This window comes from Cheilinus undulatus, linkage group 24 (genome assembly GCF_018320785.1).
Source record: "Cheilinus undulatus linkage group 24, ASM1832078v1, whole genome shotgun sequence".
In the NCBI taxonomy this organism is placed as follows: domain Eukaryota; kingdom Metazoa; phylum Chordata; class Actinopteri; order Labriformes; family Labridae; genus Cheilinus; species Cheilinus undulatus.
The window spans coordinates 6,233,059-6,259,751 of NC_054888.1; the positions used below are offsets into that span (position 1 = coordinate 6,233,059).

Consider the following 26,693-nt stretch of genomic DNA (forward strand, 5'->3'; position numbering starts at 1 on the left):
ATCCCTTTCCAAGCAGAGCCCTGGAGCGCTGGTGGTGTTTTAGGCAAGCGTACCTCACTTTGGGGGGAGGCCTGATGGATGCCGTTCCCAAGGTGAATGGAAAGAATAGCATTAAGCTGCACTACACCGCCTGGAGAGAGCTACACCGCTTTGGGTGATTCATCTATTGATTATTTCTACCCAAGCATGGAGGTGCCATGTAAACACACATATATTAGTAGTCTACAATGCACATGTGCGCCCTGAACGCACATGCAGACACGGTGGATCCAGTGAAGCACGCCCCGGGCCTACTCACTGTTTTATAATCAGATTCCGACTTCCACCAGCTCGTGGGCATCTTCAAACCAGCGGGTGGATGCATCTGATGGAGAACTAAATAGAGATGAATGAAGAGATGAAGGAATAAATAAATGATAAATGCGCATTACCGCTATTTGTGTGGGCCCATTGTGCTATTGATTTAAGCTGGTGTGTGTTATTTTTTTGTGAGTGTACTCACAGTAGGTTTTAGTATGTGGGCCAAGGAGAACAAGTGCTGTAAAAATGTGTAGAATTTTAATATTTTGCAATGTAGTTTTATTTATAAGAGGGGAGTTCAGTCACTTTTGTATGCCAAAGAAACTTGGTTTTACTTTTTATGAGTTCAATGTGAGAAAAACTTATTTGGACGGGTGTTACTTTTCAGAGAATTTAATTCTTGGCTTTAATTTTCTCTAAATTTGGCAAATCCAAGTTAAAAAAAAAAACAGTTTTAAAGTGAGCCACATGAGCTTTATTTAACTGGCGTGCACTTATGCTAATTTACATTCATAACCCGCCTCCTTCTTTGTTTCCATGCTTAATATCACTGCTTGAGCCAGTGGTAAAGTCAAAGACAAAAAATAGAGCCTGTGATTTGTGATTCATGAGAAATGATGTGGAGCTGCAAGAGAGAAATATACAACAGTGGGGAAATTATTTGTGGAAGCACTGTGCTCTAAATATGCTTAAATATTGTCAATTTTGGTTGGTTTAACTGTTAATGCTGTGGCAAATATATTTGATTTTAGTGTATCTTTTTAAATATTAACAATCAAATACTCCCTATCACCTCATATAGGCTTTAGGTATTAATGCATTGTGATTAAAGTCTACAATTAGAGCATCAAATTTTTTTTTTTTAATTGTCTGCTTTATTGTCAGCCGTTCAGCACACTTTAAAGTGACGTAATAATCCTACACTGCTCCTCAACGTCTCCTCGCTTTAAAAAAACAATACTCAGATGGTTCAGTGGACACCTTTCTCACTCTTCCTTTTCCGATCCATACTAAATTCTTTTTTTCCACGGTTAAGCTCAAGTCTTCAATCTGCATGAAGTTCCTTATTGTCTTTAAAAATAAAAGCAGGTCTGTTTTACTTCCAAGTTTAAGATAGTAGAAAAACCCAAAATGAAACTTAAACAGTTTAATAAAACGGTGGAATTTCAATATAAAATCAAAAAGGAGATTGATTAGAGGAATTCTGACATTAACTGCATTACTACCACTATGGGCTTTAAATAAAATAAACTGGGATTGTCAAATTATTGTGATTAATCTCAAAATTCCTACAGTTAATCTTGATTAATCTCCTTTTGGTTTCATTTTGAAATTCTTTTTCAAAGTGCTTGTTTTATTTTGGAATTAACAAAGCCTGAGTACTTCCTGTTTGCATACAGACCAGAAACTTTGGGTTGTTTGAAGATTGCCGTTAAACACGCCATGGAAAAAGGAAGTCGTTATGGATTGTTTAGGATATAAGGGAAGCTAAATGGGACATTAAGGTGAAGTTTATTATTTCACATGACTGTGACTGCAGGAAGACTCTGCAATAACACATGAGGTTAAAATACAAAAATGTTAAATGCATCACAGTTAATGCATTACCACTGACAGCCTTAATGCATGAGCTCTTTTTCTTCTTATTTACATTCTCTCAGGGGTTAGGCGTGCTACAGAATACTGTACTCATCATGTTGCATGGATATCATGTTCCTATGGATGGAGAAAAATATAGAAAACAAATACAGACCTCTTTGTCTGACATATTTACATGGCATAAAAATAGCCGTGGCTAAACGGTGCGCGTTTGTTCAGCTGATCCTACATTCAAACCGAGGCCTCCTCATTAGTTTGTTTAAACCGTGATGTGCTCATGTGACTGAAGTGTTTGTTCGCCTCATCTCCTGAGACAACTGAACCTCTGCGTGGAGATTTTTGTTCAAAGGTTCATGTGTGCTGAAAGCATCTGGATTCTAAATGTACATGACAGACTAGCATTTCATGCTATGGCGTATTACGGACCGGCGGTTCTTTTGTCTGTATAATGACGAACATGGCCGCTCAGGTTGAAATTCAACCTTTCATCGCTAAAAAAGGATAATGCCAGAGTTGTCACTAACATTGGATATCATTGCTTTGGGCAGGAAAAGAGCTCCTCTCCTGCATGTTTCCTTTTCCACAGACGTTTTTTTTTTTTTTAACGTTAGACGTGGCTCTCCCTTAGGGGCGGTAATGGCATTCTCCATGACAACGGCAGTGTGACACGGCTGTGCCCTTGAGGGCCGGGCGCCCCCTCTGGGGGGAGCGCCGCGGAAACACGACAGGGTCAACGGTCACCTCCCATCATCCACCAGCAACCCGTCCTCCCCTCTCTCTCTCTCTCTCTCTCTCCTATCTCTCCTCAGGTAGAGTGAGAGAAAGAGAGAGAGAAAGAAAGTCTTAAAGCGAGCCCACTCAGTCCAGGCCTGGCAAACGTGGAGCTTTAGCCACAGGCGGTTCTGGCTAGGTCTCTAGCTCCTTGCTGTTCCTCCAAGGCCAGGGCTGGATCAATACGTATAGTAGTGCGGATTCTTTTGGCACCCAAGTATAGCTATGCAGTATTGCCCTGAGGTATGGGTCCGTTAAAGACATAACAGTGTGTGCATGTGAGCAAAGTGGACTGAGTTTATTCAGGAAGGTGTTGAGATGCTTGGCATAAAACTGATGCTTCCGATGAGGATGTTTTTTATTTATTCTGCTGCTACAAATTCAGGGAATTCTCACGTCTACATTAAATATCACCATGTAGTTTCTAGGACTTGGATTTTCAGACTTAGGGTGGCCTTCCTGAATTTATTTAAAACAAATAAATTAAACTGATTTTTCACTTTACTTCATTTATGGCTGTAGAATAATTAGAAAATATAATTTACAGGTATTTTCTTTTAAAGTAGTACAAAATGTGACATTTGTGATCAATCAAACTACTTTACATGAAGAAAAAGAGCTCATAAATGGTTTTACAAGGGTCTTCATTTAGAAACAATACTCTACTGCCACCTGGTGGCTGAAAAGCAAACAAAAGCAAAACTTAGTTTGTGAGATTTACTTCAATCTGCACGTCTTAAAGCTTAAAAAAAAAATACTCCCAGAGGGGAAATAAATCCTGGCACAAATATAGAATAAGACTTATTTTTCCAGTTCTTTCAGTTCACACAAATAACACAAAAAGCGGCTCTCACGTCAGCATGATGTCCGCCTTGGCACGTCTTAAATGAAAAGTCAAAAGGAAGTAAAGAGAAAACAGGACGTTGTCAGTTCAACAATTCATGTCCTGTGCATTTGGCGTCTTTGACAAACAGAAAATGTTTATGTTCAACTCGTGAGCAGAAAATCAAACAGAAAAGAGACAGAACACATCGTAAGAAGATAGAAAAAATAAAATTAGTTCCTTCATGTTAAATCTGAAGCAGCTCCTTTTAGGAATTAACCTGCTTTCCCTTTTTTAAATCAGTGTGGAGGTCACTGATAGACAGCCTGGTGTCCTTGATGGACTCTGACAAACACAAACTTCTGTTCAGAGCCGTGTGAGGAAGCCGCTCAGGCACCTGCAGCAGAGAGGAGAGAAGGAAAACAGGAATATTTACATCAAATCTTTCCTCTATAGGAAGTGATCAACATGCAGACGTCAGAAATCATCACGCATTCAGAGTCTCTGTAAATATCTGGCTGTCCTACTTATGCAGGTTCTGCTTTCTACATCAGGGTTGTCAAACTCACGGCCCGGGGGCCAAATCTGGCCCATGGTACCGTTATAAAAGGCCGGCAGGATCATAACATATCTTTATTATAACTAGCCCACTGGTACAGGTCTGCAGAGGTCTCCCTTGAAAAAGAGATCTTTGATCTCAGTGGGACTTACCTGGCTAAATAAAGGTTAAAATATCCTACAGTATAGAAATTAAACTTAACCATAATGATTTAAAATACCATTAAGTCATAAAAATTAAAAAAAGTAAAAATAATTAGATAATAAAAAGTAAGGAATGTGGGAAATAAATTAATTTTGGTTTTTATTTCACATTCTGACATTTTAAACTCATTTTCAAATTAATATCATAATTTGACATTTTAAACTTGTGATTTTGAATTCTCTCATATTTTGACATTTTAATCTCATTATTTAGAAATTTAGCTTGTGTTTTGATATTCAAAACTCATTCTTTAATCTTTACATCTCATATATTTGCTTTTTTAAAACATAAATCTGACTTTTAGTTTCATTTTTTAACATTTTAAACTAAGTTTGACTTTTTATCGCAGATTTTGAACCTTTAAAGTTTGAATTTTTATGTGTTCTAATCTGAAAATCATTAATTATCAGTGGTAAGTTGTTTTCCTTAGTATTTCTTCACTGGTGAAAACAGTTTCTGGTTGGTTGTTGACTGTTAGGTTTCAGTTCAGACCTAAATTCAGCTGCTGTGATTCAGTTTGACTCCCCTGATCTAGAGGGTAGAATTTCTCTATTGCAGCATTCAATAATCATGTTTTTAAAAAGTTTGCCAGCATTCATCACAGGGCAAACACCAAACTAAGATGTATTTTTTAGATTAATGACAAAAAACAACGATGATGCATTGTTTATTTTCAATGTTGTATATAATTAGGTTGTTTATATAGAATAACTGTACACTCTATTTATTTCTGTTGACACATTCCTAACATTTAAGTGTCTCCCTTCCATTATGAGGCATACTTAGTACTCTTTAAAGTGGGTATCTCTGGTAAGGTTCCAGCTGAGCTGAGCTGACACTAAAATGTGACACAGAGACACCGCTGGATGCTGAGTGAGCTAAGAGCATCGTCACTCGCCCTCATGTGTCTTAATTTTCTCTAAACTCCTCTCACCCAAGAGTGACCATCTTCACTAAACTCCTAAAATAAAGCAGCTTGAATAAATTTCAAACTAAAAAATCTGTTTCACCAAAACATACCTATGATAAGTACTCACTAAAATTAAGATATATCAGTATTTTCATGCTTTCTAAAGTTATTCATCATTGTAAACAGATTTTTTCTTCAGTCAGTAAGATATAGTGTCGGTCTCTGAGAGGTGAAGTCAGCCAGATTAAAGCTGAGTTTGAGCAAAATTTCAGAGAAAAATTCAGAATTTCTTGTGAATTTTCCTTTCTGAAATCCACACAAATTACTCAAAATTCCTGTGAAAACTCTTAGGGTGTATTTTTTAAAGTATCTAATACAAAGAAAACCCAAGATTTCTTTAAAAATTCCCCAAACATTTCAGTAAAATTTCATCCAAATTCCCTGAATTTTTCATTTAAATTCTTGAAAAAATTTCAAAGGACACCACCCAAATTTCTAGATTAAATCCCCAGAAATTAGAAATAAATTTCCCTAATTCCTAATTCCAAATTGGAAATGCCAAACAAACAGATCATTTTGTTATAATTTTTAGCTTTGTTGTTTTTTAAATTATGTTTTCCTTTCCTTTTAATTTTGTTGTCAGATTTTGTTTTTGTGTTTTATTAGTACATTCCAAATATCGATCAGTCAATAAACCAACCAACCAATTTCATAAAATTCCTTTGAAAGTGCCAAAAAAATTTAAAGCAAATTTCCTCATAACATCCAGTGAAACACTCCAAAATATACAAACATATCCCACAATTTCTATGAAAATTTCCAAGCAGATTCCCCCAAATATCCAAGCAAATTCCCTAAGATTTCCATGAAAATCTCTAAAAGTTTCAAAGGTAATTCTCCCAACATTACAAGCAAATTACTCAAACTTCAGTGTAATTTTTGGACAATCATCTCAACAAGCAGAAACTATCACTATGTTGTAGAAAAGCCAAATGTGATGTCCTCATACATACAGTTGAAACCAGAAGTTTACATACACTATATAAAAAGTCACATAACCTTTTTTTTTCTCACCGTCTAACATTAAATCAGAATAAACTTTTCCTGTTTTTGGTCAATTAGGATTACCAAAATAATTTCTATTTGCTAAATGCCAGAATAATGAGAGAGATCATTTTTTAGACCATTTTTTAAAATCATTTTCTTGAGAGTCAGAAGTTTACATACATTTCATTAGTATTTGGTAGCATTACCTTTAAACTGTATGACTTGGGTCAAACGTTTTGGATATGCTTCCACAAGCTTCTCACAATAGTTTGCAGGAATTTTGGCCCATTCCTCCTGGCAGAACTGGTGTAACTGAGCCAAGTTTGTAGGCCGCCTTGCTCACACATGCCTTTTCAGCTCTGCCCATAAATTTTTAATGGGATTGAGATCAGGGCTTTGTGATGGCCACTCCAAAACACTGACTTTGTTATCCTTAAGCCACTTTGTAACCAGTTTGGCAGTATGCTTAGGGTCATTGTCCATTTGGAAAACCCATTTGCGCCCAAGCTTTTACTTCCTGGTTGGTGTCTTGAGACGTTGCTTCAGTATTTCCACATAATGTTCTTTCCTCATGATGCCATCTATTTTGTGAAGTGCACCAGTCCCTCCTGCAGCAAAACAACCCCACAACATGATGCTGCCACCTCCATGTTTCACAGTTGGGATGGTGTTCTCAGGCTTGCAAGCGTCCCCCTTTTTTCTCCAAATGTAACGATGGTCATTATGGCCAAAAAGTTCAATTTTAGTTTCGTCAGACCACAGAACATGTCTCCAGAAATTAAGGTCTCTGTCCCTGTGTGCATTTCCAAACTGTAATCTGGCTTTTTTATGTTTCTTTTGGAGTAATGGCTTCTTCCTGGGAGAGTGGCCTTTCAGCCCATGTCGGTACAGGACTCGTTTGACTGTTGATAATGACGCACTCTTACCAGCTTCAGCCAGCATCTTCACAAGGTCTTTTGCTTTTGTTCTTGGGTTGAGATGCACGTTCATCTCTGGGACATAAAACCCGTCTCCTTCCTGAGCGGTATGATGGCTGGACATTCCCATGGTGTTTATACTTGCGTATAATTGTTTGAACAGATGAACGTGGCACCTTCAGGCATCTGGAAATTGCACCCAAGGATGAACCAGATTTGTGCAAGTCCACAGTTCTCTTCCTGATATCTTGGTTGATTTCTTTTGATTTTCCCATGATGTTACACAAAGAAGCAGTGTGTTTCAGGTGTGCCTTAAAATACATCCACAGGTGTGCCTCTAATTAACTCAAATGTTGTCAATAAACCTATCAGAGGCTTCCAAAGACATGACATCATCATCTGGGCTTTCCCAAATTGTTTAAAGGCATAGTAATCTTAGTGTATGTAAACTTCTGACTCTCAAGAAAATAACAAAAATTGTCAAAAAAAATCCTTTTGTCATTATTCTGGCATTTAGCAAATAGAAATAATTTTGGTAATCCTAATTGACCAAAAACAGGAAAAGTTTAATCTGATTTAATGTTAGATGGTGAGAAAAAAAAGTTTATGTGCCTTTTTATATAGTGTATGTAAACTTCTGGTTTCAACTGTACGCATGCATGCAGGGTCTTAGGAGGCTGTGGTGACACACTATACAAAGTAATTAATTCATTAAATCAATAAGACGATTATGACTCCATTCATTAGAATAGTAGGGCTGTCCTAGTTCAGATGTCGATAATCATGGGGCTCAGATAGCCTCACGATTAGGTCATGCCCTATTTACTGGACCGGGGTTCAAGTCGGGCCTGTGACTCCTTTTCCTTCAAAGCTGATAGGTTGGACTTCTTAGATTTATTCAAAGGTTCTGCCCTGTCCAGACACAGACTTTTGCCCAGCTGGATGTAAAATATATCCCTTGTAGTGGAATGTTTAACAGTCCATCTATTGTGGGGTTACTTCCCCACATATCCCAACTCTGTCCCCTAATGTCCTCTATCAATAAAAGGCATAAAAAGCCCCAAAGTACACCTTTAAAAAATGTCAACAATTACTTTGTGAAGTCCAAACTCTTCAAGATTCTTAACATGAAAATATGACTTGCTGTGTTTTTAGAAAATGCACCATATTTACCATCCCTAGAATTCAAGTTCCTATGTGTAGCGACTGCTAAAGAGTGCAGAAGAAATTAGATTAGATCAACGTTGTTGGATGCTCTGCTGTCTCTATAATTTGTAATAGACAGGGACAACGTCTCCTAATCCTGGCGTAAAATATTATCAACATATGACTGCCTTTACCCAACATTACTGCCCTCAAACACTGACTGAAAGTGACAGCTGACAAACTTGATGCTAACGTTAGCTAGCTAACGTTAGCTTAAACAGCAGCTTTATTGACCCTGACACATCAAACCGTCTGTACTTTTGTGGACTTTCTCCTAAGACTGTACATATAAATGATAATAAACATCTCTGAAGTGAAGTTCTGGCAGACTGTGCTATGTAGTGGTGAACGGTAGCCTAAACTCTTTTTGCCATCCATGCATTAACACCAGTCATATGACTGAGAGCTATGACTTAAACAATCTTGTTTGGCTTTTAAAAAATGAAAAAGTACAGACAAGGCAGATAATAACTGAGGCACAGACGGCCCAGGTTTGATGTTACCTGCATGTCTCCTCCTCTAAAATAAAGGTGCATTAACCCCAAAAGAACATATTTGATTGTCTGGACCCTATAAGCTTTGGTTGTGGCTGGGGATCTGAATAAATGATTAAAAACAAGGGAACAAGGGTCTATCACTCCACCAGTGTCTCTTAAAGCTGTCTGAAACTGTGTTTTAAATTTCAAGTGACTGTTTAGTAAGTTAAAGTTTATAAAAATATCCCGAAGCGTTATTTGTTCTGGGTTAACACTTTAAAACTCAGCTACTCTGCATCATCAGGAGTGTGTGGGTGTATTTCCCATCACATTCAGTTGACTGTGAGGGTAAAGCAACATACAACCCTCATCACGTTTGCATTAAAGTGCAAATTTACTGATTTTCTGTGTCTGTGCTTCCTCTGGAATATTGACATCACATGGAATTGAGCAGCGTTTCACTGCCCTCAGTGTTAACTGTGAGGAAAACTTCCTGCTTGTGTAGCACAAAAACTCTGCTAGGCTGAATTTCAGATGCTTTTCAAGCTACAATCTGCACTTCCGCATTTTATTTCTGTGCTGGCTCATGGCGATGCCCGCAGACGGTTGACTCCAGAGAGGGGTGGCGTCTGAATCGAACCTCCAGTGGGAATTTCACCGTGTAACTTCAACACTAGACCAGCCAGCATTCTTATGCTGCCTCCCAGTGACTCAATGGTCTGCAGGATTGTGGTGTGTAATCTTTGTACTCAGAGGCACATCGGTGATGCATTTTTGAATTCACACATTAAAGGATTTCATAAATATGTACCCCCTTTAAATGGACTGATCTAATTCAACAGAGGTCCAGTCAATTGGTGCTAGTAGTCTCACAATTAGTGGCTCATCTGAGTGCAGTGAATGTGCTTCAAGTGATTGTAGCATAAAGACACCTGTGTCTGGAAGGTTCAGCCGCTGTTTAATCAATATTCCTGGCTACCATTGTACCATGAAGACAAAAGAACACTCCGAGCAACTCAGAGAAAAAGTTATTGAAAAGTAGAAGTCAGGAGATTTAAATAATATTCCAAGGAACTAAACATCCTCCAGAGTTCAGTTAAATCCATCATCAAGAATGGATGTAGTACCCATAACTCCAGTTTACGGCGACTGCCATGCTGATTCAATCCTCTTTAAGCTGAATGTAAACAACAGTGAACTGATATCAGCGATAGTACCTCAAAGGGACAGTACTGTTAGCGCCATTTTGATCAAGACAATCAGGATGACGCTGTGGGCAGGCTGGTTCAGTTTACAGTCGTACATAACCTCCTAAGACCCTGCGTGCACATATGAGGATGTGACATTCTGGCTCTATCAAAATTTTGAGAAGATTCTCTGGACTGTCCATTGGTGTATTTGGGAGAATTTGCAATAAAAATTTCAGGGATTTCAATGGATGATTTTGGGATTCCTTCTTTGAAATGCTTTGTATATTTTGTACATAATTTTGTATATTTTCGAAAGTATAATTGTAAGTATTATTATTGAGAATTTGCATGAAAATTTTGGATTTTTTTATGTTTGGGGGGGTTTGTCATTTTTATGTTAATTTGGGAAATTGAATTTGTATTTTTGGGGAAATTGAATTTGGATTTTTTTGGGAACGTTTGCTAAGAAATTTTTAGGTATGCTCAAGGAAACTTTGAAAATTTATCTTTTAATTTCGGGAATTTGATTGGGAATTGGGGGGTGGGGTAGCCTTTGATATTTCGAGAATGTAATGGAATTCAGAAGAATTTGTTGGCATGTCATTTTTTATGGAACCTTGGAAATGTATTTGTTTTGGGAAATTCAGTTTGGCATTTTGGGGATTAAAAAAATCTGTATTTTAAATACAATTTTTATTAAAATGTAGGCTTTATAAGTTTAGTTGAAACGTTTGAGGAATGCTTGAAGAAATTTTGGGTTCTTTTTATGGGAATTTTTTTTAATGTTTAAGAATTTTTCACAGAAATTTTGGTAGGTTTTTTTGGTTGTTGTTTTAGGGAATTTGTGTCGATATTGGACACTAATTTTTGCCAAAATCAATTCCAAACTTATCCTATTATTTCAAGTAAGTGGAAGGAACTAATAATCATTCCAAACAAAAGCTCAGGTCTCAGGAGGATAATCCAAATATTTAATGACAATATTCAGCACAGGAATGTGGACGTTCGCCTGCAAAGAGGATCAAACTGGTAGAGCTAGTGTTGCTAACATTAGCTTATCCAGTGTCCCTGTTATCCAATCTTAAATAAGCAGTGCTAACTTTACTGTTTTGAGTGTTTTCCTAACTCCAGACTACTCGACCAAACGTAATAATACTTTGCATTGAATCGGAATATGACATACACCAAATGTATTCAGGGTGTTGACGTATTTGAACTCTTTTCTGTCATTTCTCTAGCTAAGCAGCACCACAGTTTGTCATCCTAGTGGGAATCTGCCCTTCAAGATGGCATCTTCTTTTACAGATTGACCCAGTTAATTCACACAAGTCAGGAGACAACTGAACAGTGATAAACATTTCCAATCTTTCATAAGAAAAAAGCTGCAAGAGAAAAGTTTTCAGGCTCTTTTAAAAACTCTTTGTAGACACTGAATTCTCTTTGGAAGCATTGGCAAGAGTCAACTTAAACCACTACCTAACTACACTTTCCTTAAATGCTAAAAAACCCAACAAACACATGATCAGTGGTACTCACCATACTGGTATATAGACCTGGGTGATGTTGGAAGTGTGCTGTGTGGACCGCTGGGAGCCTGAGAGCTTGAACTTTTCCTGCGGGACCTCTGCACCGCCGACGCCACCGCCTGTGCAAACCTGGACGGGGCTACAGCGATACTGTCCTGTGCAGCTGAAGACTTGTAAGGCCAGGATGTAGAGGGCACATTTAGAAACTCCCCGGTGGGTGTTTGTATTTGCCCGTTGGAGGCTGGACTTGATTGTACAGAGGAGTTAGGAGCATCTTCTTTCTCCTCTATTACTTCGTCTTCATCAAAGAAAACAGGAGGAGGAGGGGGAGGGAAACAGTCCTCATCTTCCTCCTTAACATCTTCATCTTTAACATACAAACTCCAATCATCTCCATCCATCTCTACAGGCTCTAAACTGGGGCTTTGAACATGTTCATCCTCATTTTTGAGGTTGATCTCAGAGTCATTTGAAAGTTCTTCTTCTTCGGCTTGCACTTCAAGTTCATCGTCTTCATCTCTCTCAACTGTGTCTCCAACATCAGATGAAGATGAGCTTTGACAATCCTGATTTTTGTCTAAACCAGGCAGATCCGGAGGAGAACTCAATGCCTCTTGTGGAGAATTATCCGAGCCCAACAGAGGCGATTCAGTTCTCGATTCATGCAGTGAACATGGATCTTCCTCTGTCTCAGTTTGAGCCTTATCAACCTCGGTGGAAGCTTCATCCTTTGGCGTTTCTTCTACTCGTATCTGCTCTGGTACTTCCAGAGTGATTTCTCCATCTGTTGAATGATATGTCTTAGATGGAACCACTTTAAAAGTAGTCAGAACCCTTCTCTGTACGGGATCCTCCCACTCCTGCTCAGTAGGAAGGCTGGGTGTATGAACGGGATCAAGCTCTACATCGATGACGCCATTCTCTGATCGCCTGTATGGCATTGAAATAAAGGAGGAGCTACTGTGTAATTTTGGTAAAGTGGCAGAACTCCTCAAACGTTTCACAAGCGCCCCTTTGCTGATAGACGACGTCAAGACTTTGGCGAGAGCACAGCGAGCATCTGTTAGGTCTTTCCCTTGAAATGAAGGCAGACGCTCGGCCATTTGGCGAGAAAGCGATGGGCGTGAGAAGGATGAAGATGAGCGTGATTGTGATGGTTGGGGTGATGAGCATGAGGAGAACGAGAGGGCTACAGAGTCGGATTCGTCACTTTCTCCATTCTCCACCAGAGGGCGCAGGGAGTCAAGAGTCCCTGGAGAAACAGGAAAGATTTAATGACAGTGGAGCGAACCCAAGAGGCGATGAACTTTAACAAGAGAAACTTTGTCAATATTAGATGAAGAAGGCCCAAGTAAATTCAAAATGCACTTTAAAATGATGACTTCATTTATTTAGGGGAAACGCCTACCAAACCTACCTGGCCATATGGAAACCTCCTCTTTATAAACCCTGAATTAACTGATTAACTGTACTTTTTGTAAAGCTGAGTCCAATTTCATGGGAGAGCTTTGGAGCCCAGCTGAACTGGGGGACCATGGAGGTCAGCAAAATCATATTATATTATATCTAACCTGAATATTAACCACTGTTATAAAAAAAAAAACGTTTTTTGTTTTAATTCTTTTGCTCAATAGTAAATAGCCCTCTTAAAAATGTAAATCCCTTTTCTTAGAAACAGAATTATAATGGGTTAAATGGCTAAAACTGATAGAAAAGGTGGTGAAATGGGATTTTGCAAGTAGCAGAAATGGGATAAACTGGCAAAAATTACAATAAAGTGGCAAAAAATGGTAAAAATGGGTTACAGTGGAAAAAACTGCATAAAAAGTGCTAAAAGGGGATTAATAAGTGGCTGAAATGGGTTTTAAAGTGGCAAAAATGGGAGAAAAATTTAGTTGAAACTTGCAGAAATGGGTTAACTGGAAAAAATGGGCATAATATATTAAAATGTGGTTAAAATGGGAAAAAAATGGGTGTTAAACGTGGTTAACAGTGACAATAATGGGTTAATAATGGCAACAATAAGTGGAAAGTGCCAAGACCTGGTTTAGAAATGGCAAAACTAAGCAGAAAATAGTGGTGGAAAGTGTTTAAAATAGACAAAAATGGGTTTTAAGTGGCAAAAGTGATTTAAAATTTGGCAAAATTGGTGAGAAAGTGCTGAAGACTGATTAAAATAAGACAATATTGGTGTGAGTGTGCAATTTAGTTTTTAAAGGCATCTGGAGACCAGTCTGTGTCACGCGACCCCCAAGGGGGCCCTGACCCCCATGTTGAGAACCACTGGGCTAAAAGATCTCAAAAAAAGCAACACATCATGGCGCCATCTAAAGAAATTCAAGAACAGTTGAGGAGACAAAGTCAATGACATCCATCAGTCTGGAAAGGGTTAAGAAGCCATTTCCAAGGCTTTGGGACTCCAGAGAACCACGGCGAGAGCCATTGCCCACAAATGGAGAAAACTTGGAATAGTAGTGAAACTTCCCAAGAGTGGCCAGTCTACCAAAACAACTGCAAGAACACATCGAGGACCCATCCAGGGAGTCAGAAAAGAACCCAGAACCAAATCCAAAGACCTTCAGGCCTCACTTCACTCAGTTAAGGTCTGTGGCAGTTCTCAGGTTTAGGGGTGATTAATTTATCCATACAAGGCCAGGTAAGTTCGGTTGCCCCCCCCCCCCAAAAAAAAATCTGCATTTTGTATTTACTCAGGTTATCTTTGTCTAATCTTAAATTTTTTGTTTTTTCTGAAACATTTAGGAGACATACAAAAAATAAGAACTCAGGAAGGGGGGAAATATTTTCACAGCAATGTATGAAGAAATGTACAAAAAAAGCAGACAAAGAATTTTTTGTTTACTCTTCAGGAAAATGAAAACACTTAATGAAAGGAGAGTGAAGATTCAAGTTAAAAAATGATCCAACATTTTGTTTTATTGAGAAAAATACTGTTTAGAAATGAAAAAAACTTGCATACATGTATTTTTTTTTAAATGTTACAGCACAATGTCTAAAAGGACTAGAAGAAATACCAAGGGAAAAGAAAGATAAAAGCTCCTTAATCAAATGAAAATCAGCAAAACACTGATATAAAATTGGATATTGAAAAGAAAGAATCAAGAAAAGGGGCTTGAATGTGGAAAAGATTATTTGCTTAAGGAAGTTTTTCATGCATTGATCACAATACAAGTTACATTTGATTTGGTTTCTATTTAAATCAAAGGCACAACAATTAGCATTCAAAAATCTGATAATTTGAAAGGAAAAACACACAAACAGGATCAAAACTTGAGACACAACAAGTTACAGTACAAAAGAACAGCAAAATGAGCAAACAGGATAAATAAATAAGTGCAGCAGGGACACATCCATAAAAAGCCACTAAGATGGGACAGGAGGAAGAAGAGGCCGATGCAGGAGGAGGGCGGAGAGGAGGAAGAGGGGAGTCGAGGAAGGAGGAGAGGAAAAGGAGACAGCAGCAGCAGCCCTTCAATCAATCACCCGCTGCAGGTAACACAGAGTCTGTAAGCAGGGAGGAGAGAGAAGCAGCAGTTTTCAGTCTACAGGTGATAAAAACAAAGAGTCCCTTTCACACATGCCGCTCAGCCTGGGAATTTAACTGCATTTAAGAGTGTGTGAGCAGACAAATGTGTTATCTGAGTGTTATTCCCACACCACAATAACTGGAGTGAGAGTTGGTCTTCAAGAGTGTAATGTAAGAACCTCTACTCCAAAAAAGTTGGGACGCCTTGTAAAATGTACCTAAATAACAACTAAAACAGTCCTTTTCAACCAATATTTGCACAGACAAGATATGTAATTTTAAAAACTAATTAACTTTATTGCTTTTCTGGAAGTATTCACACATTCTGAATTTGATGCCTGCAACACATTCCATAAAAGTTGGGACAAGGGAAAGAAAAGACTGAGAATGTTGCAGAATGCTCAAAAAACGCATGAAACACTCCATAAGTAGGTTAATTGGTAAAATGTGATAGTTCAGAACTAAACAAACAATCTTGAAAGGCTCTGGCTTTCACAGTCAAAGATGGCTTAATGTTCCTCACTTTTTGAAAGACTGTATGGCCATATGACGTTCCACAATGAGATATAATCAGAATTTAAGGATTTCACCACGTAAAATCCATCATACATGGACTGACTGAAAGTGAACACCTGTGCTGTGGTCAGTAGAGTCCACATTTCGCATTGTTTTCAGAAAAAAATGTCTGTCATGTAAAGAGGAAAAGACCATCCAGATAGTTATCAGGGTTCCTACACACTTTTAAAAACAAATTTAACACTTTTAAAGACAAAACTTGCCACTTTTTTCACGGCAAAAATGCAAAGCATGTGAGATTTCTGGATTCACAGGACCAGGGTTGAATTTTCTAATTTAATAAACTGTTTATGTTAATGTATAGGGCAAAGGAATGTTTTGGTCATAAACTCCTGAATTAGCTGACTTCTGGCACATTTAATACCTCTATTCTATCAATACTTTTTTGGAATGTGTTGCAGGCATCATACAATGTGCTTTTCTTAAAAAAAAAAAAAAAAGCATCACATTCATCCATTTGAACATTAACTATCTTTGTCGAGTTTTCATTTGAATGTTGAAAATGACTTGATCATCACTGTATTATGTTTATACAGTGTCCCAACTTTTTTGAAATTATGGTTTGTAATTAAATTTGACTGATTCTTTTCTACTCATTTGTTGCTGCTGTGTCTTCAAAATTGCACTGGTATTAGTAAAAAAAAAACTGTTGTAACATCAGACGTTGCTTTTTCTACCTTCATGGCGTCCGATTTTGGTCTTAAAAGAAAGGCGGGCTGTCATAAGAATTTTATCCGAAATGTTCAGGAGTGCATGTGTGAAAGGAGCTTTAAATTTTTGTACTCTTAGAGGCTCTGATTATATGAAGTGGGAGTGCAGGATGAGGAGGAACGAGGGTTGTTTTCCCACACAAGGACTGATTAGGTCTCAGCAGATTTTTGTGCTAAAGCAGCAAAGGAGTGAACCAAGGAGGCGTTCTAGTTTAATAATTAGAGCACTTAAATCTCTTTTCTTTCCTTTTTAAAGTAATAATCTAAGTCATAACCTTTGTCTAATCACAGAATGGTCATTGTCCCGGTGCGTCTATTAAAGCAGCTCAGTAAAAAAGGAGCTGTGCACCAGGTGGTGAAAGCATATCAGACAGAGTAACACAAGGAATGAAAGCTTGGACAATAGAGGGATTTATCTCTGAGCAGACTGAAGCCAATATGTTCCATGAACGAGGCTCTGCGGGTCACTTTAATTGCCCTGAACAGGGTTAAATTGTTCTGACTGATAAAAGCAGAGTTTTCGCGCCGGATTTAACTGCTAAATCGGCCATTTGACAGTATTCGCTGTGACATTTTAATCTTGATTTAACTTCAATCTCTCTTGACCTCGCGCTGCACTGACTGAAGCCGTGAGGATTTAGCGGACACGAGAATTCACCTCACTTTAAATGCCTCCTGATCGCTACAAAAATACTGTAAAAAGGTCAATTGGGATTTTGTACAAGCAGATTTCATTTTTTTCCCTGCTTTCTAAGTGATGCTGTCTCAATAATCACCACTAGATGGCGATATAAACAGCCTCAGACCTTATTTTATATACTTACAAGAGGAAATGAAACTCCTTTCTTATTCTAAGAGGTCAAACTGTCCATTATGTTTTTTTCTTAGATTTGTTCAGCATGTGGTAGTCCATTTCTTACCACATTAAAAGCTCAAGATTTATCAATCATGAAGGTTTTACCTTTGACCTCCGAGTGTGCTGGCACCTCCAGGTGGCTGTTCGTGCAGGGAGGGGGAGGGGCCCTCCTCTTGGTGCTTCTTAATGTGGACTCTGCAGACCTCTACAGAGAGATAAAGATGTTATCAGAGGATGTTAACCTTTACTTCTAACACTCCAAGATTCTCCTCTTAGTGGCTATGATTTCCAAACTTTATAAAAAGTGATTTCGCTCAGTCCTGCCGACCTCCCTTGAGGAGTCTTCCTCAGAGCTAAGAGGCCAGCTACACCCTTTGAACAGCTTTTCTCCCTTGTTTTAATGGAAACAGTGATAAACTGTGCAAGATACAGGCTCTGGATGTGCATCATCAGTAGGGTAACCTGGGGTCTTCAGGTCTTTCAACATCAGACACCCTCACCCAGGCAGCTCACCCAAGCTCCAACTTGTGTTCCAGCAGTATTCGCCCATAAATCTGCCCTAAGCAGTCTAGCTCTGTGATTCCCAACCTTTTTCTCTAGGAGCCCCTGTCTATATCTAAGAAATGCTGAGCCCTCCATGACCCACAGGAAAGAAAAAAGAGGTGCCATGCTGTCCAAAACAACATAAATTTGAACTGTTTTGTGAACACAACCCAAAGGAAATTAACCCTAAAGCAGATGGATTTGCCAGGCTCCATCTCTGTCATCAGGCAAATCATTCTTGAAAAGCTACAATCCACGTTTGTGCCGAACTGAACGCTATTCTGACCTGAAGTGGTAGCTATGGGCGTGGTATAGCTGTACTAGAAGCTGTTTGCAATGGCTGCCACCACTGTGGTAACTGGCTTGAATGCAGCTCTTGTATAGCGTTAGTTTTACCAGAATGGAACCACATTTGAAACCCTTCTGCCGACCTGCTTCAGCATGAGTTTGTATCAGTTACGGGGGAAAGGGTTAGCTGTTGCACGAGTTGGCTGCTAGTGGAGTGATTAGCTCTGACTTAGCCACAGCAGTGACTTTGTCAGAACTGGACAACATTTCTTTACTAAAACAAGGGCAGAGAGCAAAACTGACAGCTTCCCATGACAGGAAAGATGTTTCTGCTCCTCTCCTGGTCTGCTGAGGGTTGGGTTTGTGATCGTTACAAGTGGCATTTGCCGGTGTATCCAATAGCTGCTGCCACGGTAGCTGTTAGCTCAGAGGTAGCTGTAGGGAAGCAATAGTTTAATCCGCAGAGAAGATGTATATGCACGTCTCCCGACCAGCCTTGGCATCAATTTTATCCGCAGAGGTGCTCCGCCATTAACAATCCAAACCTGCCGGCTCAAGAGTAGCGCATGGGTATAACATAATTTTCTCTTGTCGCTCTGATTGGCCCGTCATGAATGTGACAGAACGCCTCTTATCTTTGGGAATTTTTTGAGGTCCTGCCCCTTCCCAAACACTTTCTATGGAAGCTTTTCCTGATGAATGTGAAATATATCCTTGTAATAGATACTGAAACAGTCTAGCTAGTGGGTTAGGTTGAAAGGAAATAGGCCTGCATGTGCTATTCTTACCAAAAGACCTATAAATATACTACTGAGATTTTGGGTGCCCTCCATAGTGTGGGAAACCAAGGTTCTAGCTTTCTCTTCAGCCTCACTTCAAGCTTGGATAGCTTTCTTCTTAGCTGTACCTATGATGCCCAGCATGTGTAGAACTAAGCTGAATGAGCGACTTATGAAACATCTGCAGCCAATTTCAATGGGCTCAAACATTTAAACCTTGTGGGGTAAGTCATGGAGTAATGATGTATTGTTTAGGAATGAGCCATTCTACAAGTTCTACAAGTTTTTTAATGAGCCGCGGGGACTTGCTCTCATTTGAGAGCCAGTTATTTTTCTTCTGTTTTTTGTCAAAAGCTGAACAGGGACCAGATCAAGAGATGTTTGGGAGCCAAAAGACCAGCTCTTATTACTGAGCTTAATAACTCTAGAAAGAGAAGGATTTCCTATCATAACAAGCAAGGCCGGGCAGGAAATCAGCTGTGGAAACACAAGCAAAGTCAGGATTTACAGAGCCAAGCCATGCCAAACTGTACAGAACCAAACAGGACCACAAGCCGGAAACAGACCAAATCAGAGCATTAATATGACTCCGTTCATCCAGGCTTGAGATTGTCTGCTTTTTAAAACTTTTTTCCTTCATGTATCACTACTTCTGGGACTCAAAAATAGTTTTTCAGTCACCATTCTTCCAACAGCCCAAAACTCTTCTCCATGCAGAATTCCCTCCTTTCCCCCAACCAGAGCTCTTCTCTGTGAAGAGCACCCATACCTGTGCGCTCCCCTGCGTAATGAACACACCCCCAAGGGAAACCCAAAGATATACAGCGCAAGCTTACTGGGGAGTGCGCATCTGGAAGTGCCTCAGTGCTCTCCTCGGCCAGCCCAGTGGCAGTTCGTTTCCTCCTTCCATACACTGGATTACTCAGGATTCCACAACCTGCTTTCCCTTTCCTGTCCTGTTTGCCTGGGAGGTCTACTACATCTCCTCACAACGGTGTGGGATACAAGGAAGAGAGGTAATGCTGATTAGCCAGCGTGGGCTATGATAGCAAGTGTGACAGGAGGTCTCACTCCATCAGAAAAAACTCTTACAGATATTGACTGCCTTAACTTATATGGGATCTGAGACACCCATGATACCATCCTTGAATTCTGGTACCTGCTGTCACTGAACGAGGAAGTCTTATTTGCTGCTTTTATTCAAAACCACTGTCAGAAACCCAACATAAGTAAATAAAAATAAAGGCATGGATACTTAAAAAGGATAATCAAAGATATGAGTTTGTGGCTGGGCTGAAAGAAGAAGAAAACATTGACTCATCCCCTCAGAAACCCACCTGCGCTCCTCTTAGATGACATGTGGTGAGGTTGTTAGGAAGGCTCTGTGATGCTCCCATTGGAGGCTGAGGGGCTCGTCTCTTTTTAGGCATGTCTGCAGTGTTAGATGAGGAATCGCTCTGCACATTCGCGCTCACTCCCACTTTGAGGCCAGGAGACGCTGGGGCACTCGCTGTCCCTTCCTACAACAAAGGAGAATTTGATTTAAAACAGAACACCACACCACACCATATCCATCAAATGTTGATAAAACGCTGCACCTTTGGAGGCTTTTTCTTCCTCCTTCTGAATAAGCTGAGAAAACCATTATTCTCCTTCTGCTTCTTCTCTTTCTTTGGCAGCTCTACACCAAGGGAAAAATCATGATTATGAAATGTTCAGAGGAATAAAATCTGACACTTTGCATTGATGTGTTTACGTGTTACCTTGTAGTGGAGGTGGTGAGATGACCTCTGTTGGCGTGACAGCTGTTTCAGACAGAAAACAAAGCAATTATCAGGCCAGACTGCACTGAATAAACACATTTATACAAAGGAGCAAGTATGTAGTAGGATCATAATGTTCTCACGGCTGGTCTCAAGGAAACAAAAGGAGCAGAAAGAGTTCCTGTTATAGAAATAGTGATGCTGTATGTTTTACTAAGAATCAGAGAAAGCGTTGTTTGTTACATGTGCACTGTGCTGCCCGATGAAGGCCACTGTACTTTGAGTTGAAGTGAACAGATGTAGTTTCAAGAGGAGTCGAGCTGCTATAGAAATACAAACGTACACAAGAATTAAACTCACATAGCAGCTCTATTACAGTATTACAGAGCTAAAGGAAACAAACCTCTCTTCCATTCTGTGCTCTCATAACATCACACTGTTGTTTACTTTCTTCCTTTACAAGTTACATAAAGAATTTAAGACAATGTTTCAAGGCCTTGCAGTCAATCAGATGGATAAGCACAATGAAAATCCAGACAATGGGTCATGTTTGAAGTAAAACTAGATATTTTATAACAATTTTATTTTGGTAAATTAACTGAATAAACATGATTTGGAAAGGCACACACCTCTTATGGAAGGCCTCACAACTATATCAGAGCAAAAAACAAGCCATGAGGTTAAAAGAACTGCCTGCAGAGCTCAGAGACAGGATTCTTGCAAGGTGCAGATCTGAGGAAGGCTACAAAAAAGTTCAGCAGCACTGGCTTCCCTGAAGCTCAGTCAGAGTGACCATCAGGTTCTTGGTCACCTCTCTTACTAAGATCCTTCTCCCTCGATTGCTCAGTTTTGCCAAGTGACTTGGAAAAGTCTTGGTTGTGCCAAACTTCTTCCATTTGAGAATTATGGATGGCAGTGTGCTCTTGGTGAGCTGTGAGGCCTTCTATAGAGAGGCGTGTGCCTTTACACATCATGTCCAATCAATTTCAGGGTGCCTTCACTTTTGAACTTGACTGGCCTGCACAGAGCCCTGACCTGAACCTCATCGAGTCCCTATGGGATGAACTGGAATGGAGTGTGAGCCAGACCTTCTCGTCCAACATCAGTGCCTGACCTCATAGATGCTCTGCAGAATGAATGGGCTCAAATTCCAACAAAAACACTCCAAAATCTTGTGGAGAGCCTTCCATGAAGAGTTCACAGGTCATATCTTCTGCCCAATAAAAACTGTCTTCTCTGTTTCAGCATTAAATTGATACAACACAACAGATTACATCTGCTACTGACATCTGTTCATGCCCACATATTTGTTGACGGCCTGTGCTTGTCAAATGGGCAGATATTGGTTGATACTGATGTTAAACCAATGCATCTGTGCATCCTTAATAGCTTCCTCCAAAGTAGAGTCAATTAGCAAGAAGCAGTAATATGATAACAATTTCTCAGATTCCCTGAGAATAAGGGATGGTCATATTTTCGATGCATATCTCAGAGTTCACTTATTATAACCTTATTGTAGTGCCGGGGTGCCAAAACTTTTTTCCGTTGAGGCCACATACAGAAATATATAAGGATGTGAGGCCACTTTCATACAATTTACTTTGACATTAAAGTAAGTAAAACCAATGTAATGTAGGTTAAAATATGCTTAATATGATTTTGGGGAGGCCAATCAGATTTCAGAGGGCCCTGGTTGGCTCTGGCTACCACTCGCTCCGCCCCTGGAAAACATCATTGGTACGGCTATTTGCTGCTGTAATCAATTAGGGGGTTATAAATCAAGATATCTTAATTATTTTGGTTGCCAATGTTTATTGTTTATAGTTTTGTCCAATTTAATCCTTAAAAAAAACTTGTCAAAATGTTTGTTTACAGTGCTAGTATGGTAGCACTGCCTTGTGCTGAAACTAAGAATAATACAGTCTAGTACAAGCTTAATGCTCTATTGAGGGCCATATTTCATTTAATTTAAAGAATTTTTTTGGGGGGGCCAGTCAAAAATGGGCTGTGGGCCACATTTGGTCCCCGGGCCATAGTTTGGACACCCCTGTTGTAGTGTAATAACCCCTCAGGGCATAAGAGCAAGAATCCTCCTACATACCTATTTCAGGTGTCTTGGCTCGATGCTGGTGCTCGATAGCTGTGTCTTTGGCGAACACCTCCCTCAAATTGTAGTCGTCTAAGCTCTTAGTCAGATCCAGCGGCTCCTTGGACTGCGAGTCTCTCAGTAAAATGGTCGTTTCTACTTGAAACTCGCACTTGCCACACACTACTGGCATCAGCAACTCAAGGGGCACTTTTGGATTCACACGCACCACTGCTTTGTGGGACTTGTTGTAGTTGATCAGCAGACGCACTGATGGCTGGAAAAAGAAACACAAAGACCCATTTTACATCGACTTATATCATGTTTGCTTTGTATAATTAGCAATCTAGTAGAAGTGAAGTCAGGTATAAACAGGTTTTTTGTGTTTTTCTTTCTACCTCTGGCATGTACGGCCTCCTGATCTTTTCCTCCATCCCTTTAGGCTTCAGCACAATCTTCTCCGCCTCCAGTGAGCCGATAGGTGAGTTCGGTTTGAAGCGGATGTTGTTCTTGTTGGGCGAGAGAAACTCAACAGTGTAGTCTGATGGATTCAGGTGGTAATTTGCACAAAGGGTCACCAATAAGTCCATCACTGGTTTACTATGGAGAGAGAAGAATTAAAGAAAACAAATGACCATAAATGACCTATTCCTTATCTTCTTGTAATGCCTGAAGGGTTCTTATTGAGCAGGTACAAGTGGACTCTAAAACTACAACTTTCCAGGAGAAAATCAATCCATAACTGGCAGAAAATAACAATTTAAGTTAAGAGTTTAGAGGTCTACACATGCTTTGTACATGGCAAGGGCATAAACAAGTGGTGTGAGCATGCAATACTGACGACTCCTGAAATGTCTTACCTCCCATGCACTGTGGCATCCTTCTCCAGCCCACCAGGCAGGACCACAGACAGATTGTGGTCCCTGTCAAGCGGATTCACCTGCTCCTCCATCTCACAGGAACATCAATGGACCTTGAAAGCCTCTCCAGATCTGACGCTGCTCCTGACGTCAGGTAAGCCTCCTGAAGGACGAGAGACATGTCAGTTTATAAATTATTTGCACAACCTTGATGACCTCAGATGATGTCAAAGAGAGTTCAGGTTGTTGAAGCAGGAGCAGAAATGAAGACAGCAACAGGATTTCCCTCTAGCCAGTGCCAGTGTGTAGTCTTACAATTGCTCTATACTGATTACAAGATGATTTGAAGGCCGAAAACTCCCATGAGCACACCATGGGATCTTAAAACTTAGAATATTTGTAATACTGAGAGATTATTTGTTTGATATAATATCCTATAATAGCCAACATAATTTCCACCAAGAGTCAAACTGTTTGTTTTGACTAGTGCAGTAAGTCAATTAATTACAGGCTTTGTACAAGGGACGCACAATATTATGGCCTGATGTAATATTTCTGCCAATATTTACATCAGATATTTTGGCTGTAAATATCAGAATATATTGACTGTAAATTTTGTCCATTTATACCAATAAATTAGTGGAGTTTTAGGCTGGAATGTCAGTTGAGGTCTATTTCTTTATTCAGCCTCATTCTTTAAACTTTTAAGTGTTTTTTAAGGATTAAAGTTTGTCACTTTGTTCATCGTCAAACCTTCAAGTCTGTTCAGATGACTGAATTTTCCAGTCTAAAAAAAAGATTTACATACTGGCGTCAATATGAGCAAAAATCTAAAATTGTGCATCAATTAATTAATTAATTGCAATTAATTGCATATGTCAATAATTCAAGAAAGATTGTGTTACTGGTAAATTTGATGATAACATTAGCAAAATAAACAAAGTACATGCTTCTGAATGGTATCAAAACTTTCTATTCACTTTTGATGCACCTACTAAGTTGCTGTTAGCCCCTGGAATATGGATTTTAGGCATAAATTATAAAAATTAAACACACAGAGATTTTTTGGGTTCCAATTGAAGTTACGAAGTGTGATTAATCAGCACACATTTCAGTCGAACTTTCATTCCTGTGATTAATTAATCTGAATTGATCGAATATTCTGACAGCACTGGTTTTGACCAATAGATAGTTAAAATGATAATAATCCTGCATGATGATGAAAAACATGAAAACGGTCACACTTTTAATTGCAAGTTTAAAAATGTCTTTGTAAGGAGTGGAGTGGCCCCTAAAGGGGCCTACCAGCTCTCTCCTCATGAATCCGGCCCAAAACATGACTCCGCCACCACCTTGCTGACATCACAGCCTTGTTGGGACATGGTGGTCATCCACCAACCATCCACTGCTCCTCCATCTGGACCATCCAGGGTTGCACGGCACTCATCAGTCAACAAGACTGTTTGAAAATGAGTCTTCATGCATTTCTGCTTGTGAGCATTGGTTAGGGGTGGCTGAATAGTAGGTTTAGACACGACTGCAAGCCTCTGGAGGATCCTACACCTTGAGATTGGTGGGACTCCAGACGCACCAGCAGCTTCAAATACCTGTTTGCTGCTTTGTAATGACATTTTAGCATCTGCTCTCTCAATCTGATGAATTTGTCCGTCAGAAACCTTCCTCATTATGCCTTTATGTGCACGAACCCGTCTGTGCTCTGAATCAGACACAAATTTCTTCACAGTACGATGATCAAGATTAAGTTTTCATGGAATATCTAATGTTTTCATTCCTTTTCCAAGGCATTACACTATTTGAGGCTTTTCAGCAGCAGAGAGATGCTGCTTTCCCATGTTGCTGAAATCTGTGGCCTGCTTAATAATGTGGAACAGTGCATTTTGAGGTTTTTATTTAAAAAAAAAAATAATGGTTATCATTATAAAGTTTGTTCAAAAACATCTGAATTATGCTCTAACGGCTAATGCCTTGAAAAATACTCTGTCATTTGCATTAATATTTAGGAAAATAAGAGAAAAATATAATTTGCATAATAATGTGGAAAGAGATGTATACCTTCTATTCTAGAGCCACTATGGCCTGTAACTTAGGTATTTTTGTATAAACAGTGCTTAACAAATTTATTAGACCACCACCCGAAGTAAAGTTTATGCCACAGCTGCCCTAAATTAACAGCACTGGTGATTACCAAAATCATTTCTTATGTTTCTGCAATGGTTAATACACCAATATGTAGAAGCTCTTTAACCCAAATTATATTTTTAATGCTAAAATATCATTATTATTGTTATCCATGAATTTTCACATTTACTGATTTACAAAAAAACTGAAAAAATAGTAAAGCACATGAGTATTTCTTGATTAATATGTCAAATTATAGTTATTTACTTGCATTCCTGAACAGAAAAATGAGTTTTAGTGGTTGAATGTTATGCTTGATTCATTTCTGACTTCTCAGAGAAGCCCAGTGAGCCGGCTAAAATTTGGGTGAATTCAGTTTGAAATTCCTCTTTCCTGTTTAAAATGGTAAAACGTGGAGAGCTGACTGAACATGAAAGAGTCCGCATTAAAGCACTTCATGCTGCTGGATGGTCTCTGAGACAAATATGACAGGTGGTCTCATAAATTTAAGCACTGTATATTGTCACAAATACGCACTTCTATTTAACTTCTCTAAGCTTAATCATGAATATCAATATTCAAAGCCTTTAAAATTCCCAAAAACTGTTAAATACCAACGGTTACCTGAAAAGCCTCTTCTTTCAATGAGAAAAATAAAAGTCCAAATTAAAAAAACGGAAGTTTCTCAACAGAAAAAGACGGGAAGTATCCAGAATGGCGTTGGAATTGAAGTGATGGTAAGTAACGTCGACGTTGTTTCGTATTCGAAAAACTAAGTGGCAACTTCCAACGTTGTAGGCGAAGTTAAGTTTGATTCAAAATTATTCTCCGCCTCTTTCCAGGAATTTAACCACTTTCTATGCTTTTGACCCAGCCTGGTTCTTCTCCACCACACACGAACACGCTCTCTTTATAAAGTTTGATTAAAGTCAACGCCCTGGTTGTATTTTTAAGCTAGGAGTTCAACGGAGCGTGCTAGCAGAACAAACAGCTGTGTCTATCTGTTCATCAACACGTGCGC

General features: G+C 39.2%; 2 protein-coding genes across 2 annotated transcripts; both read right to left on the bottom strand.

Moving 5' to 3' along the window:
• Positions 1–1,844: 1,844 nt before the first annotated feature.
• LOC121506064 (thioredoxin domain-containing protein 2-like) lies at positions 1,845–13,235 on the bottom strand. Its single transcript, XM_041781565.1, has 2 exons — positions 11,539–13,235; positions 1,845–3,890 (listed from the first exon to the last, which is right to left on the bottom strand). The coding sequence occupies exons 1-2, from the start codon at positions 12,629–12,631 to the stop codon at positions 3,883–3,885; spliced, it is 1,101 nt and encodes a 366-aa protein (XP_041637499.1). The 5' UTR covers positions 12,632–13,235; the 3' UTR covers positions 1,845–3,882.
• A 1,201-nt stretch (positions 13,236–14,436) lies between these two features.
• Positions 14,437–26,693, bottom strand: cobll1a (cordon-bleu WH2 repeat protein-like 1a). The gene is made up of 9 exons (XM_041781552.1): positions 26,297–26,693; positions 23,534–23,696; positions 23,072–23,273; positions 22,689–22,950; positions 20,588–20,629; positions 20,423–20,505; positions 20,162–20,344; positions 17,320–17,419; positions 14,437–15,050 (listed from the first exon to the last, which is right to left on the bottom strand). The coding sequence occupies exons 2-9, from the start codon at positions 23,623–23,625 to the stop codon at positions 15,022–15,024; spliced, it is 993 nt and encodes a 330-aa protein (XP_041637486.1). The 5' UTR covers positions 23,626–23,696; positions 26,297–26,693; the 3' UTR covers positions 14,437–15,021.